The sequence below is a fragment of the Tarenaya hassleriana genome, unplaced genomic scaffold (assembly GCF_000463585.1).
Source record: "Tarenaya hassleriana unplaced genomic scaffold, ASM46358v1 Cleome1, whole genome shotgun sequence".
Taxonomy (NCBI): Eukaryota; Viridiplantae; Streptophyta; class Magnoliopsida; order Brassicales; family Cleomaceae; genus Tarenaya; species Tarenaya hassleriana.
The window spans coordinates 3716827-3733263 of record NW_010960187.1 but is presented as its reverse complement, the minus strand read 5'-3'; the positions used below and the strand labels follow the sequence as shown (position 1 = coordinate 3733263).

Genomic DNA, 16437 nt, shown 5'->3' with positions numbered 1-16437 from the left:
CGGACCAGAAGCTTACTAGCTTAGCCGCATAATTAGCGGTGGACCCTGACAAGGCGAGGGGTAATATTGTCAATCCACTTGTCGCTGCATCATAAAACAACAAATATGCTTTTTCATACAAAAAAAAAAAGTACAATTTTTTTTTTGTTGCCGAAATCAAATCTAATAACAGATGACGTTTAATAAACTATAATATAATCATTGTATATTCATATTAGATGACTCGACTCCCTTTCTATTTATGTCTTTTGTCACCATTTCTCATGTTTTAACTTATAACCAAACAAAAAAAAGACAAAACAAATAGATATATATAAAGAGAGACAACGGACTCCTGATCCGGCCGTGGAAGAATTCCTTTCCTCATAAGGAACCAAGGAAGCATGAAGCTGAGTTTTGGTCCGAAATGGGGGGAGATCTTCCACCGAAGCCTTCTATCTGGTCCAGAGGTTTTGACCCTCATGCGATGTCTCTCTCACGTACGTTTCATCACAAATCTTCCTTGGACCCCCAAAGAGAATCTCGAATGTTCTCTCTCCCTGCTCTTAACCGACCGGTTTGCTGTTTACCGTTGGTTAAGAGCCGGGTGAACCGGCAAGTCATGTAAACGGCGGATGGGCTCGACTCGATTCTATATCCTCTCTATCGGTCGGCCGAGCCTACCATGGTCTTTATCTATAGCTACGTGCAGTTATCGATCTCGATTCTTACTTATAATTAAGGGTTCTTGTTTTCTATCTTTTCTTTTCTTTGTCTTTCTTTCTTTTTTATTTTTTACGTTTCTCTCTAGAATGCGTTCAATGTTACGTGAAGTGTGTTTCGTCAATGAGTAATTTTGAGTTGCAATCGCTGTTGTTGTGTGAGTTATATATTGTTCATGCAAATAATAAAAATAAGCATGCCTTTCTTATGAACTCTTGTATATTATTGTCTTTTAAAGGGTATTTTTATTAGTAATTTTTTTTAAAAAAAATAGTTCGAAAACATTGATTGTCATATCAAAGTGAAAATGTGAAATAGTTCATCGAACCCAATCTCTAGTCGACCAACCCTGCAGATTTCAGGGACTGCGAAACCATTTTTGAAATTCAACTCACAGATTTTAATTTCGTTTGCTGTTCATGATATATCAATCTGGCCAATATGATTATTATATATCTTATTATTTATTCTAGTTATATATTGAGTTAGTAGAATTCACACTTAAACATCTCAAGAAATGGTAAAGGGGGCTTTGTTTATATATCCGTGAAGTCTCTGAAGAATCTCGTGATATTGTTCTAGTGGTGTATGATAAACGGGTCGAATTGCAATATAAATACATGTATAATTAATGGATTTGTGTACGGATTTCGTTTACTAGAAATACATGAATGCGGACGCAAAGACTAAAGAGAGATGGTGTAAAGGTCGAAGCCGATTAATTATCAGTGGATTGAAAGTAGATTGTGTTTGGAAATCCAAAGTTATGGTATTGTTATCTCGGTTTTAAAAAAATTATAATAATTCGACTTTTAATTGAATTTGGTTAGGTTTTATTAATAAATTATTTTCATACAAATTTTCAATTTTGTTGATTATTTGTTTTTACTATATTCACATCATTTCGATATTTTCGCTTTTAAAGAAATCATATCCATTAATTTATATTTGGTTATATATATGGACAAATGGGCTTATATGTAATATATTGCTTGGACGGTAGCAATAAAAGAGGGGGATAGTGGAGATATCACAAAGAGGGATAGCACAGAAACTCGAAGAGAGAGGTGGATTACAGTTACTATGATTGAGGAAAGACAAATCCTAAGATTCCCAATTTCCCTATGAGCCCTAACCCATAGAAAACCCCCCACTTGCAAAAACACACTGCACTTTCACTCTCACTCTCGCCCTCGAGTCAAAAACCCCACATTTATAGAGACGACAGCAACACATGAGAGACAATGAGTCTCTTCTTGTCCCTTTCACTCGTCGTCCCCTTTGCATGGAACTCCTCACCCATCACCATTTATTATTTATTGATTAATTATTATTATCGTTATTACCTCTCGTGTTTTTCTTTCCATGAAATTAGCGTGGCTTTGAACTCTTTTTCCTCCGATACACAACGTAATTTCTGTGTTTTAAAATCCTTAATTACTATCTGTAATATAAAAAAACATAGTATAGTATTGACTAAACTCCATACAAATTTAAACTATATCTTTAATTCTTACTTAATCATTTTGTTTTGTTGGGTTACAACAATGTCTAATCTGAATGTTTAATGGCATGAGCGCTGACCATGCATCGGTCCAACATCTGGACTGACGTTGTTTTTCTATTTTTACCTAAACGGGAATTCTCCTACATCCAATGCAACTTTTAGGGTTTTGCGAGTCGACTAATATATTTCAAAATTTCAAAAAGTACTTAACCATTTAGCCCGATATACATAATATAAACTGGCGAGAAAAATAGATATTATCTATGTCGTGGGTATGACTATGAAGAATATGGCGTTAATAATGGTGCTGCACCTTAATAGATGATGGTGGCAAAATATCTAAACCCCTACGTAATGTGGCACTCCACCACCAACGAGTACGAGAGTTATCTAAGAGGGTTATTGGAATCAAAATGTTTCACCTTTCCCGAAAAGGAAAGTGTTTCATAGGCATTACTTAGGGGTAGTAGATATCTCCTTACTAAAAGCGGAAATGAGATTAAAAAGAGAGCGAGAGTCATTTACTGATCACAGCTCATCACGACGAGGAGGGGAGGGAGATCTCATTTATTGGTAGGACGAAGAAACTCAGAACAAGTACTGTGTTTAGTTTTAAGCTATAAAGCAATTCAAAGGACTATATATCACACACACACTCATTCACTGTAAAATATCCACATTAATCTCTCTCTCTCTCTCTCTCTCTAAAAACACACACATAGCCAGACATGACGACACTCAACCATTTGTTTGATCTGCCGGGGCAGATTTGCCATGTCCAATGTGGCTACTGCTCAACAATTTTACTGGTATATATATATATATACACACACTCTGTATAACAAGTTCATCTTGTCTTCTGAGACTGATCATGTGTATGGTATGTTGGGTTTTAGTTTTTTTCAAATTCCATTGCAATGATCTTACTGTGTATATACGTGAATTATTAGGTGAGTGTGCCATTTAGCAGCCTGTCAAAGGTGGTGACTGTGAGATGTGGGCACTGCACCAGCCTCCTCTCTGTCAATATGATGAAAGCTTCCTTCATTCCCCTCCATCTTCTAGCCTCTCTCACCCATCATGATCAGGTCTCTATATATATACTTACACTCACATTCACACATGTATGTATATACGTGTATATATGTGTGATCCACACAAAATTTGTTTGTATGGCGTTAATGAAATTCTCACCAAGACCTCACTATATCCATTGCTGCGTGTGTTTCAGCAATACCTTCATCTCCCTCATATGTTTGGACCCATTCCTATATTTTTCTTGGACATGTTAATTCTCTGTATATTTGGCATATGATGTGCGTTCTTTTCGCCTATTTTGGGGATGAGGCATGTCATCAAGCACCAAAGCCATCATCATCATCTAACACGCTCCAATTGTAATTTGTTTCTCTACACATAGTTTATCAGTAAATTGCTCTTAATTTCTGTATATGGTCTCGAATATGGTATCTCAAAATTCATATATGGTTTTAATTTCCAGATCAAATGAATCTAGCTCATCTTTATTATACTTACTCTCGTATAGAATCTATTGTGACACTCGATCTTTGCAGGAGAAAGAAGAGGCAACTACGGAACAAGAATCATGGAAAGAGAATCAGGTGAAAGGCAGCCCGCCGAATCTGGCGACATCTTCAGACAATGAAGACGAAGATGTGCCACGGGTTAACCAAGTCGTTAACAAACGTACGTGGTTTATATAATTATAACCAATTAAAATGCAAAGCTTCTTGGCCTCAAATTGGTTCTATATATGATCCTGATCACATGATTGAAATTGGAATATTGTTCAGCACCGGAGAGACGCCAAAGAGCTCCTTCAGCCTACAATTGCTTCATCAAGTAATAAACGTGCACATATATATATATACAGTATATAGAGTACTGTAAGCAAGAGATTCATGGTTATGAGTTTTGATTAGAGGGCTTTTGTTGTCATGGTTTCGATTGTGATGATGAAGGGAAGAGATCAGTAGGCTCAAGGCTCAAAATCCCAGCATCTCTCACAAGGAAGCTTTCAGCCTGGCCGCCAAAAACGTATAACATTAAATTAAATTCCGAAAAACGAGGAACTTTAATTAATTATGTGATTTTCACTAATTAACCCTTTCTTTCTTTCTTTTTCTCTCTCTTGTCATGTTTTGATTTTGGGGTCATGGAAAGTGGGCACATTTCCCTCGTGTGCACCACAAGAGAGTGGCCGATCAGTGTTTTAGCCACGGAGATGAAACAGCGCCATGCAAATCTCATCATTGTTCTGCTCATCAACAACAGGTAACTCATTACACGTCACTTCTCTGTTAAAGTTAATGTTTTGGAGATCGTGCTTAGTCGATTCAACTCCAGACAAGTACGAGGTTGTTAATTGATAATATAACAGTGAAAATTGAAAGAGAAAACAAGACGTCTAGTGATTAATGGTCATTCGTAACAGTCCGTGCAAGCAACTGGACCAATAATCGACACAATAAATTCACACACACACGCATACATATATATATGTAATATGCATGCATATTTCCAGCCATTATCACTTCCATATAATCGTATGAATTTTAGTTTCGCTTGCAGGGGCATGAAGAAGGCGACAATGGGTACCGTGAGAAGAAAGCTCCGAGGCATACCCTTTGGGGAAAATCACCATTTGAGTAAAAAAAATTAAGGTCGTAAGAGAAAGGGAAAGAGATAAAATGTAGTGTGGAATTAGGGTTTTTTTGAAATCTAGGGTTTATGCTGTCAACTAGAGAGAGAGAGGGTATGGATGGTTGGTAGGGGCTGGGGATTCTTCGAGGAGCAAATAAAGTTTGTATTGGGAATGACAATTTCTTCAGAGTCTCTTAACTTTGAAGAGACACTTGACTCCGGAACCAAACCAAACGCCCTCACTTGAGCATCGATTAATGAAGTTAGCTTTTGCCATGTTTTCCAATAATTTTGCAGTATATATATATATATGTCAGTGTGTGTGTTCACTCAGCCAATCCAACACAAAAACCAGCAGCGATTTTTTTTTTTTTTTTAAACTTAAGATTAACGTGAGCTCCAATGCATCATCTGCTTTGGGAATGTTTCCAAAAAAAAAAACAATTTATGATGTAGAAAAACATGTGATTCACAATGCACAGTTGGGGGGGGATTAATAAATGGGCTCAATGGGCCAAAAAATATGAAGTCATATATTACAAGTGGTAGAATGGGCTGGCCCACTATTAAAAAGCGTATTTCGTGTAACGGCCCAATCAGCCCGGCTCGATGGCAAAGGGAAATTTTAAAATAAAAGGAAAAGCAAAAGAAAAAAAAAAGGAGAGAGAGAGAGAGAGAGAGAGAGGGTTGGGTTGTCAAGAGAGGAGGAATAATTTCCCCACCTCCACGTCACAATAATATTAGATCCTTCAACATAAGCGTGCTCAATATATACACACAACACATTCATTGCATTTGTAATCATAATCTTTATTTTTAGAATAACAAATAAAATATTAAATTTGATCATTGATAAAATAACAAAAGAATATAAACCGGATTAAAAACTTACATTCCAAAAAGTCTTTCCGAGACCAAATTATCTATCCTGTAAAAGTAATATTTTACAGATATTAAAATTATAAACTTATAATAGGTTTAACTTATATTTTGTTATGAGAGAAGCTTTTGTATCATATGCTATAGGAATAATTTGTTTCCTTTGTGGAGAAGGAAAAAAATTGCAATGTAGTCAAAATCTAAGGGCAATATTTCCAAGGACATTTTCTTCTCCTTTTTTTTTTCTTTTTAACTTGAATAACAAGACATATAATTAAGGAGGAAAAATGCGCTTTACACTAATCCCTATGTTAAGCATATTGCCATTGTGTGTGCCTGTCCCTGTCCATGAAAAATATCTTATTCACTAAAGAAAAAAAAATATTTCATTAATAACTTAATTTCATGAAAATATGAGGGTTTGGGGATTTATATAATTAATGAAAATAAAAACTGGGAACTAAAGGAGTCAATGATTAGTAAAGCTTTGGTCTTTCTTGGAAACAATGTATCATTACCAAAATCTCACTTTCTCTCCTCCCAAAGCTCTACAAGATTTGTCATACACACACACATATAATATATACACCTTTAGTTAATTTGTCTTCCTTTCTTTAAAGAAGAGCATCTTCCCCTCTCCATTTCAAAATCTTAAGTTTCATTACCCATTTTTGTGTTATTTTCTTTCAAAACCTCATGTTAGGTTCAAACCCACATTCACAACTCAAGAACCCTTTTTGAATCACTTCTTTGACGTCCCAAAAATCACATTCAAAACCAATAATACACAAAAACGCCATGGGAGATCAGCCGGAACAGCTCCAGCAACCACCCGTTGTTTACCCAAACACATTCACTAAACAGTATCCAGACCCTTCTTCTTCTTCCTCCTCCTCTTCTGCTTCAAGTGGTTCCTTCGGGACGGTCTTTATAGTTCTTGCAGTGATCCTTGTCTTGTCGGCTTTGGCCTGTGTGTTCGGAAGAATACGCAGCCGTGGCCGCTTCCCTAAGCAGCAGGACAAGCCTCCAAAGCACGAGAAAACTTCCAAGAAGAGCCGTGAGATCCGACCGGTGGAACACGAGCCGAGAGAAAGAGGGGATCTTGAGTTTGGGTTCGATCTGAAACGACCTCTTCGATTCCCAATTTCCCTATGAGCCCTAACCCATAGAAAACCCCCCACTTGCAAAAACACACTGCACTTTCACTCTCACTCTCGCCCTCGAGTCAAAAACCCCACATTTATAGAGACGACAGCAACACATGAGAGACAATGAGTCTCTTCTTGTCCCTTTCACTCGTCGTCCCAAGAGAGGAGGAGGAGGACACCCTCCTCCGGCCATCAAACATGGAAGCAGGTTCAAGCTGCCGGAAAATGGAGATCTCGAGATAGAATTCAGGCCAGGACATTGATCGTGTCTCATGCCAGTGATCTCCTCTTGCTATGGAGGAAGTCAGATATATCAAAGTTGGTTCTTTTTTTTTTCTTCTGTAGTTTTTTTCATCGTTTTTTTCATGTGGGTCTCGCTTGGTTCTTCATATGGGTCTGTAATTTGGAATTTGGAGCTGAAACTTTGGAAACATGTACGGAAATGAAATTATTCTTCTTCATATATATATATATATATACACACACCGTAGAGGATCAAGATGAAACATAATATAGAAAAAGCAAATCGGATTACAGTTACCCGACCCCGTACCCGTTCGAATTTTGCCACGTCGGATTATTGTTACTATAAGGAAAGAGTATAAGCCAATAGAAGAATTCCTTTGGTGGGCCTCAACATGAAACAGACTTTTAAAGCCCATAATATCTAAACTTGGAATTTGTTTTGTATCTGAGTATTTACTGTTTACTGACCGGCCCAACTAATTTTTACATTCATACAGATTGGAACCTACTCTTGCTCGAGACGCAAACAATACTCTTAATATTCATCCATTCGAATATAAATAAAATAACTTCACTAAATATTTTTCAGCCCATTTGTCCAAATCCATCTGTAAAAAAGATACATTTGAATAAATTATAGCATGTGGGCTGAGAATTTAATGTCCGCGTGAAAAAACCAAACCAAACCAACACCATAGTCCTAAACCGGTAATCGATCACAATTCACACTGCGGGAAGGGCCGAGGTCGGTCAAGGTCCACGCGTGATCGAGTCCACGTGTCATCGGCGTGGGTGGGGCAGTGGATTTAGATTTCCGGTTCCCATGAACGTCAATTACGATTTCAAAATAATGCAGAGAATATACCAAAAATATCGTATTTTTCTTTTTCTTTTTCCCTTCCCATTTTACCTTTTTTTAAACTCCCAAAACGAATCTAAGAGCGCTGAAGACAATTTCGTAAGAGATTTGACAATTAGTACAGTCACGAAAACGTCAGATTGAGCCAAAATTATAACCAAAATTAAAACAACCAAGTGTTTGTGAAATATTTATTTTGTTGCTGATATACAGAGATTGAATTTTTTTTTACAATTATTATTAACCGTTTTTTGGGTACTGGTTCCTATTTAGAAATAAAAAAATTGAAGGAAAAAAAAAACGTAAGAGAGAGAGAGAGAGAGGGAAGGGGTAGCTTTTCTTCTTCGGCCACCAACAATATATAATGGGAGTCCCCCTGTTCCATTCCATTCACATTTCAATATCTAAACCCCAAAATAAAAGTTCATATTTTGGCTTCCTTTCTGAGAATAACCCTCGTTTTAGCGTTCAAGCTTTCTCTGAGAGAGAGAGAGAAGATTTTGGATCTGATCGAGAAAGATGCAGGCAGATCCTCCTTCATCGAAGCCGCCGGAGCTATCCGTCAAGGTGAGTGAGGATTTGGGCTCAAAATCGAAGATGGGTGGTTCTGACGAGGAAGAAGAGAGACAAGAACTGGGTAAATCGGTCGAAACCGATGGTAAGTCCGACAAGGAAGAGGAGGAAGAAGAATTCTCGTTCGCCTTTGTAAACACCGAGGAATCTCCCGTAACCGCCGAGGAAGCTTTTCAGGACGGCCTGATCCGCCCGGTTTACCCTCTCTTCGACCGCAATCTCCTCTTCCGCCACGAAACCGAGTGTCACCAGGATGACTATGTCCTGCTGTCCGATTCCGGCCGTGTGGATCTTCCTCCGCCGGCGAGGAAGGTATTCGTGGAGGATCAGGTTGTCAGATACGGAGACAACGATGATTCGACAGCGGATTCTTCGGAGCCCCAAGGCCCGTTCTGCGCGTGGTCGGGAAAAACGGTGGCGGAGGCGTCGCCGGAATCTTGTCGGAGGCTCTGGAGATTCAGGGATATCCTCCTGAGGAGCAACAGCCATGGCAAACACGCCTTTGTTTTCATCAATAACGACACGGCGGCGGCGACGGAGAAACAAAGCCGGGGGAAGGAGAAGGAGAAGGAGAAGAAGAAGAAGACAAAGGAGGAAACCGCGGCGGCGCTCGAGAAGCTGTACGTGAGGAACAGGGCGAGTAGGGAAGAAGCCAAGAGGAGGTCGTACCTTCCGTACAAGAAGGTCGGGTTTTTCGCCGATGTGCATGGTCTCACCAGAAACATCCACCCCTTCTGACAATTTTGAAGAATTCGTATATAAAAGGGTTTATTAAATATTGAAGAACTCGGATACTAGGTTATTGAGTCTACTGTTTTTTTTTTTTTAAATAGGTAAATATGTATTAGTCAGATCCAAAATAGAGTTGTATATCCAAGGGCCATAATGTTTGGTGCGTGAACCAATCACTGTAAATTAAAAGGGTACTTGTAATTCATGTAATTATGTTAAGGAAAATTCTACAAAAATACCCTAAATTGTAACACTTTTCCTTCCATAACATTACCTCGATTAAGATTTTAACTAATTAATATTTCAATTTGGAAATGTTTGCTAGGGCCGAGAGAACAACCCAATGTAACTCGGACATGGAAGATTTGGTGGGCCATACGTCCAGCGATTCTGGATACCTTTGTTAAACAGGCCCAACATAACTAACGGACCAAGGCCCATATTTATTTTCTGGGTTTGGACTCTGCTGACGTGGAAAATCGACAAATATGCATTCTATCCTCGTGTTGTGTAGATAAAACAGGAGATAAAAGATGGCGCAATATGGAGTTGGTAAATCTTCTATAGATTTATCATTTATGGCGCCAACCTTATGTTGATAAGAAAATGTTCTCATGTGTTAAAAAATAATAATAATGGGAATAAGAAGAAGCCACGGTTGATTCGCCTCTCACTTTCTTCATCCAAATAAATAACAAAGCTCCATATTTTGTATGAACGGTCATTATTTTTCCTTGTTATACAAATAAAATAAAATAAAATTCCTTCTTCGTTTATTTCATTTCCCAAAAATCCTTTCTCTCTTCTCCATCTCCCTCAAGCTCCCTCGCTCCAGCGTCCGTACAGCATCACGAGGAGCTAAGGCTAACACCAATGTCCTTCATTAACATATAAGGAAGTCCCTCTCCTTCATCCAAAAGGTACTTCCTTTCCATATATATACATATATATATATATATATATATATATATATATATATGTCTCGACTACATGTTCTTGTGATATAATTCATATTAAAGTGCAAAGAAAAACATAAAGCCCACAATCCTCATGAAATGCCATATTTTTTTTCACTCTTTAGCAAATTAAGCCACCAAAATAAATAAATAAATAAATAAATAAATAAATAAAGGTATTAGATGCTTCAGTTACGGAATAACGAATTAGAAATTAGAGTTTGTAATAAGTAAATGATGCATATTTACATTGGCGACACAGGTTGCGGACAGGGAAGACCAAAAAACAAAAGATTAGGTTTCATGGCCGCAAAATTCAACAAATGTTGGATCTTATGTTGCTCCAAGAAAATGCCTCCCGTAAGATTTTTAATTTTCTGTTTTGTAATATATTTATTTACGATTTCAGGAATTTTAAGAGTAAAACCCTAAAAAACCTCAAACTTGCAAGAATATATACAAATAAACCTTCAACTTGAAAAACTGTCATTCAATCCCCGAACTTACCTCGAACTTGCAAATTATTGTTCTAATAAACCTTTGACCGGTTTGAACACAATTTCAAACGATCGGAAATCCCCGTATTGACGGATTGTTGATGTCATTTTTTAAACTAAAATTGATAACATGTATAAGATGACATCAGCAATCCGTTAATACGTAGATTTCCGATCGCCTAAAATTGTGATCAAACCGGTCAAAAGTTTATTAGAGCAACAATTTGCAAGTTCGAGGTTTTATTCAGTGACAAGTTACAAGTTCGGAGATTGAATGACAGTTTTTCAAGTTGAAGGTTTATTTGTATATATTTTTACAAGTTGGAGATTTTTTAAGGGTTTTACCTGAATTTTAAATGTTATATTGTCATTAAGCCTTATATATATATATGTATATCTCACTATAATAAAGCGTCATTAAACAACGTGATTATAAAAACGCGTTTTTTAAAAGTTGGTGGATATTGTTCTTTTTTTGGTAAAATATATTATAGCATTATATATGAAATCAGAAACATGTGTATAATATATAAACATTTTAATTAGAACAAAATACCCTGTTTTCTAATAAGTCTGAGGGCCAATTACGTAGAGATCTCGCGCTATAAATACCAAACCACAGAGCGTCTACTAGTATAACGTGAAGTGTTTTTCATCCAATTTTCGCCAGAATTCACTCGAACAAGGTCTGTATCATGATCATCATCATCTCATCAATTTTCGCTGGTTTATTCGGATTTGGATCGCAGTTCTTGTTGATTTTTCATCTTGTTCGAACCTCGTGGTTTGAAATTCAGATCAGAGTCGTTCCTCTTTTCCTTGCATTTTTGGCTGAAATTCAGAATCATGTGGATCGTTTCAATCCATATATATTACATAAATGATTTCTCTGTATTTTGTTCGAGAAGCTCGTTTAATTGGCTTTGTATGTACTTTTTTTTTGGTAACTGACTTTGTATGTACTTGCTCCAGGAGGGAGACGATATGGCTACGGACTCGTACGAAGACGCCATTGCAGGACTCGAGGAGCTTCTCAGGTACACGCAATATTCTCTTTCTCTCTCTCTCTCTGTCTGGCCTTTTTTCTGCCAAAGGAGATCAGCCAATTAATGGTTCGATAGCGGTGTCGGTATATTCACCCACAACGCGTGAGCTTTTTCACCGTTTTGACGAATCCATCATCAACGCGGTTCTGTGTTTTACTCCCAAATCATCGCCATTAGATCCGAAAAATGGCGTTGAATCGGGAAACTCATTTTTTCCGGCAAGAAAGGCGAGTTTTCTCGTCGACTTGGCATTTCGCACGTTGACGACCGATTTTAGCCATTGATCATATAATGGGGCCCACACACATCGTTTACGGTGATTTCACCGTTATCGTGCGAGACTCTTGACCTTTTGTTCTTCCTTTTTGTTTTTGGTTTCGCCGATCGGTGGCAGCAAGAAATCCGACCTCGGGAACGTAGCCGCCGCAAAAATCAAGCAGTTAACGGCAGAGCTGAAGGAAGTGGGTTCGTCCAGGTCTGACGCGGTCGAGCGGATTAAATCCGGCTTTATCCTTTTCAAGACTCAGAAATATGAGTACGTAATTCTATCCCTTCCTTCTTCTTTGAGTAATAATTATTTTTGAATTGCTTTTCTTTTTCCGTCCATCCCAGAAATTCGTCATCCGTTTCTTGTTTAATAAAACATCGCGAATCCATCCATCCACTTTTAGTGTGCCCTGAAATGGCCATTTCATTTCCCCTGTTTGTGATCCCTATCGGCGACGGTGTTTGCAGAAGTTATCCAAGTCATTTTGATCATATATTGATTTTTGTTAAAGGTTGATCATATATTGATTGCCCACTGAAAAAGTTGATTCATTCGGTATTGGATTGGCCCTGAATATGATGGAATCTCCGTTTCTGTTTATTTTTTCCAGGAAGAATCCTGATTTGTTCGGTCAACTGGCTAAGGGTCAGAGCCCCAAGGTTTTGATTTTGCGATTCTCTTGTATTTTTTTTTCCTTTGGCATTTCTGTTCATTTACTGTTTGGATTTAATTTCTCCCCATTTGACAAATCCCATAGGCAAAAAGTTCAATAAGAGAAAAGAAAGGTATAAATAAAGGTGTGAAACTGGGTTTGTCAAAAAAGAAAAAGGGATGTGAAACAGAGGAAGAAGATGCAATCCATTGGTGTCTTTTTTTTTTTTTGGGGGGGGGGGGGCAAAAAATTCAGTTAGAAATCAAAGGGTAGACTTGAAATAAGCTTTGGATTGTTTGTGCAGTTTATGGTATTTGCATGTTCGGATTCCCGAGTTTGCCCATCTCACGTCTTGAATTTCCAACCGGGGGAGGCCTTTGTGGTCAGAAATATTGCAAACATGGTGCCTCCTTATGACAAGGTTCGCCTATATCATTCAAATTTTGTCGGCAATAAAAAAAATGCTATCCTTTTTTGGACGCTTTGGTCATGGCTTTGCTTGTTGCAGAAAAGACACTCCGGAGTGGGTGCTGCCATTGAATACGCGGTTCTACATCTAAAGGTATAATAAAATAGCCTACTGGTAATTGTTTTCTTAAGATATAACAATGTGTTCTTGGCTCATCAGAAATCCTTTCCTTTCTTTCCACCTTTGATGTATATGCATTATTTTGATCTTTGGTGAAAACTGTTACGTACATGGCCGGGCTTAGATGTTGACTGAATTGAATGTTTGTCTACTCACTGTAGTGATGGACCTTCAAGTTTGTTTTCATCCACTAAACGCAAAAGGATGTCCATTTGATAACACCCACCAAAAAAGATAACCTTTTTGCCACTAGAGAGAGCACCCCACAATTATAATTTATCCCATACTCTGAGAAAGGCCGTTGGAATTGGGAGAAACTCAAACCATACAGACTCTTCTATTCCGGATTTGTCTTCTGGTAATCATTGTCGGGCCGGGGACTGTATGGTTATGTGGTGGTGTGGCTTTGTTTGTAGGTGGAGAATATTGTGGTGATAGGACACAGCTGCTGTGGTGGAATAAAGGGACTCATGTCTATCGAAGATGATGCAGCCCCCACAAAAAGGTAATCAAGCTAATTAATGATCCTTTGATTATGGCTTTCCTATGATTAAGGTTTAGGCATTAGCTTTTACTGATACAATGAGAGGAGAGAGAGAGAGAGAGAGAGAGAGAGAGAGGGGCTCCATTTCCTCCTGTTAGTATTCTAGGGAGGTATCTGAAAAAAGCAAGGAATAAAGCAAAGAAAGAGAACAACTGTTCATGTGGATTGTGTAACGTTCTTCCAATGAAGTTTCCTTAACTAAAGTGGTATAAGTTTGGATGAAAATGGCAGTGACTTCATAGAAAACTGGGTGAAGATATGCGCACCGGCGAAGAACAAGATCAAGCAAGAACTGACAGAGATGAGCTTCGACGAACAGTGCACAAACTGCGAGAAGGAAGCGGTGAACGTGTCGCTGGGGAATCTGCTGTCGTATCCATTCGTGAGGGAAGGAGTGGTAAAGAACACTCTCTCCATAAGAGGCGCTCACTACGACTTCGTCAATGGCACTTTTGAGCTCTGGGAGCTCGACTTCAAGACCACCCCTGCCTTTGCCTTTTAATCCCTCTCTCCCCCCCCTTCCATTGTCCCATTTGCTTATTTCTCTTTCAAAATGAACCCAAAATTTATTATGTAAGCAACTCTGTTTTCAATTTCATGTTCAGACTATTGTTCGGAGTTTCACATTCAGTTCATCACCAGGACATCATTGTAACTAAACCCTCGTACGCTTTCCAACCAGAAAGCTTAAACTCTCTACAAGGAATGAGAAACTTCAAACAGAGATATGCTTACATGTAAGTTACAGACCTAGTGAAGAGACACTCATCAAGGGATGGGATAGACAACGACCTTGCCGGTGGCATGGTTGGTTTCTAGGTAAGAGAAGGCATCTGCCGCATTTGAGAACGGGAACGGAGCCTTCGGATCGACCACCGGCTTCACCTTTCCGCTCTCAAGGTAAGGGTTCAGCTTCTTCAAAACTTCCCCATTCGATGTCACCACGAATCTGAAACCTGGTGGTGTCACGGCTCCGGTCAATGCCACCACGCTCCCACCTTCCTTCACCACCTTCACCGCACGTTCACACATCCCTGCCACTCTCACCTATTGTTAGCATTTCGTCAAAAGGCAGTCTTTTGAGAGAACGGGGAGAGGTATACTACCGATGGCGTCGAACACGACGTCGAATTTATCGGGCAAATCTTCAAAGTTGTCTTTGGTGTAATCAATTGCCAAATCGGCACCGAGGCTTCTCAGCAACTCCAGCTTTCCCGTACTAGCGGTGGCTGCCACCTTTGATGCTCCATACACTTGCTTTGCCAACTGCCCATTTTGAGATTTCAGACAGAATAAACCAACAAATGGGTACACATTTTCTTTGATATTTTCAGTTTCCCCGATCGAAGAACAGAAACCTGAATGACAAGGCTGCCAACTCCTCCGGCGCCATTGAGGACGAGAATTGACTTTCCTGAGGAGAAGCCAGTTCTCTGCAAGCCCTCGTCGGCTGTCTCTATGGCCAGTGGTAGGCCCGCTGCTTCAGCAAAGCTGATGTTTTTGGGCTTCAATGCCAATAGCTTCTCCTCCGCCGCAGTGTACTCTGCAAGCGAACCGAATTGCTTTGGCCCTTCGAGAGCTTTCTCGCTGATGTTTCCGTACACTTCGTCCCCTTCTTTCAATTCCTTCACGGCCTTCCCCACCTTCACCACCACTCCCGCCACGTCGTATCCCGGCACCGTCTGCCACAGATGACATCGACAATTCTCCGATCATCGAAAAAAACAAACAGATTCTTATACTTTTCGATTTCTTATCAAGAGACAGAGAGTATTTACCGGGAGAGGAGAATCGGTAGCCTTGAACTTGCCTTGGCGTCTTTTCGCATCGACGGGGTTAAGCGCCGCCGCAACAACCTTCAAGAGCACCTGATCCTCCTTAAACTCCGGCACCGCCACGTTGCTCTCCAGCTTCAGAACCTCCACTCCTCCGTACTCTCCGTACAGCCAGGCCTTCATCTCGCTTGGCACGGACTTCGCCGTCGCCACATTCTCCGCCGTGGATGCGCTCTGTGAACTCGCCGATATCTTCCACGACCTTCTGCCGGTTGCTTGCACTGCTCGTCCGATTCCGTCGAGCCGGAAAACGGGCGAAGTATGAGGATAAAAGCGCGAGAGATTCGGAGCACGGCGGAGGACGGGGGTTCCGGCGGTGGTTGCGAGCGCTGCGGCGTTCATTTTCCTCTTGTGCGCCGTTAACTGTCGAAACGGCTTATCCCTCTCTCCTTTTTCTTCCACACCACCCTGCCTCGTGGCTTTCTCTGGTTGGTCGCAGCTTTTTGTGGACGGCGTTTTGATGTCTTGGTACGAAAGATCTTGACGTTTTTTTTCCAAGAAGGGCAAGGACCCCATCTCTCAAACGTCAAGTAGTCCGGTCTTCTATTTCACACCTGACACGTAGTTACACCGCGCGGGCTGATCCTGGGCGCTAGGGATGTCAATTAAACCCGGAACCCGAAAGCCGGCCCGAGCCCGCCCGAAAATTATAAGGACATGAGCCTTAAAAATGTAGGTTCATTAAACTTCGGGTTTTCGGGCCTCGGGCCAAATGGGCTACGGGCCGGTCGGGCCGGGCC

General features: G+C 39.8%; 5 protein-coding genes across 7 annotated transcripts; 4 read left to right on the top strand and 1 right to left on the bottom strand.

Annotated features, from left to right (window-relative positions):
- The first annotated feature begins 2900 nt into the window (after positions 1-2900).
- LOC104809005 (axial regulator YABBY 4-like) lies at positions 2901-5142 on the top strand. Of its 2 annotated transcripts, none has more exons than XM_010534891.1 (7): positions 2901-3018; positions 3160-3297; positions 3784-3916; positions 4024-4072; positions 4192-4267; positions 4394-4504; positions 4802-5142. In XM_010534891.1, the coding sequence occupies exons 1-7, from the start codon at positions 2938-2940 to the stop codon at positions 4880-4882; spliced, it is 669 nt and encodes a 222-aa protein (XP_010533193.1). In that variant the 5' UTR covers positions 2901-2937; the 3' UTR covers positions 4883-5142. The 2 variants fall into 2 exon arrangements, with proteins under 2 accessions (XP_010533193.1, XP_010533185.1); XM_010534883.1 differs by having other exon boundaries at positions 4790-5142.
- A 1220-nt stretch (positions 5143-6362) lies between these two features.
- LOC104824704 lies at positions 6363-7361 on the top strand. Its single transcript, XM_010556824.1, has 2 exons — positions 6363-6886; positions 6999-7361. The coding sequence occupies exons 1-2, from the start codon at positions 6551-6553 to the stop codon at positions 7161-7163; spliced, it is 501 nt and encodes a 166-aa protein (XP_010555126.1). The 5' UTR covers positions 6363-6550; the 3' UTR covers positions 7164-7361.
- A 1163-nt stretch (positions 7362-8524) lies between these two features.
- On the top strand, positions 8525-9316 carry LOC104824695. The gene has a single exon (XM_010556813.1). It carries the CDS (start codon positions 8525-8527, stop codon positions 9314-9316), a length of 792 nt encoding a protein of 263 aa, XP_010555115.1.
- A 768-nt stretch (positions 9317-10084) lies between these two features.
- LOC104808991 (beta carbonic anhydrase 4-like) lies at positions 10085-14480 on the top strand. 2 transcript variants are annotated; one of them, XM_010534864.1, is made up of 9 exons: positions 10085-10230; positions 10529-10626; positions 11736-11800; positions 12204-12344; positions 12688-12736; positions 13034-13150; positions 13238-13291; positions 13735-13823; positions 14094-14480. In XM_010534864.1, the coding sequence occupies exons 2-9, from the start codon at positions 10570-10572 to the stop codon at positions 14362-14364; spliced, it is 843 nt and encodes a 280-aa protein (XP_010533166.1). In that variant the 5' UTR covers positions 10085-10230; positions 10529-10569; the 3' UTR covers positions 14365-14480. The 2 variants fall into 2 exon arrangements, with proteins under 2 accessions (XP_010533166.1, XP_010533173.1); XM_010534871.2 differs by lacking the exons at positions 10085-10230; positions 10529-10626 and adding an exon at positions 11354-11449.
- A 28-nt stretch (positions 14481-14508) lies between these two features.
- Positions 14509-16228, bottom strand: LOC104808981 (quinone oxidoreductase-like protein At1g23740, chloroplastic). Its single transcript, XM_010534855.1, has 4 exons — positions 15641-16228; positions 15221-15544; positions 14969-15128; positions 14509-14896 (listed from the first exon to the last, which is right to left on the bottom strand). The coding sequence occupies exons 1-4, from the start codon at positions 16211-16213 to the stop codon at positions 14631-14633; spliced, it is 1323 nt and encodes a 440-aa protein (XP_010533157.1). The 5' UTR covers positions 16214-16228; the 3' UTR covers positions 14509-14630.
- Between the last annotated feature and the right edge of the window lie 209 nt (positions 16229-16437).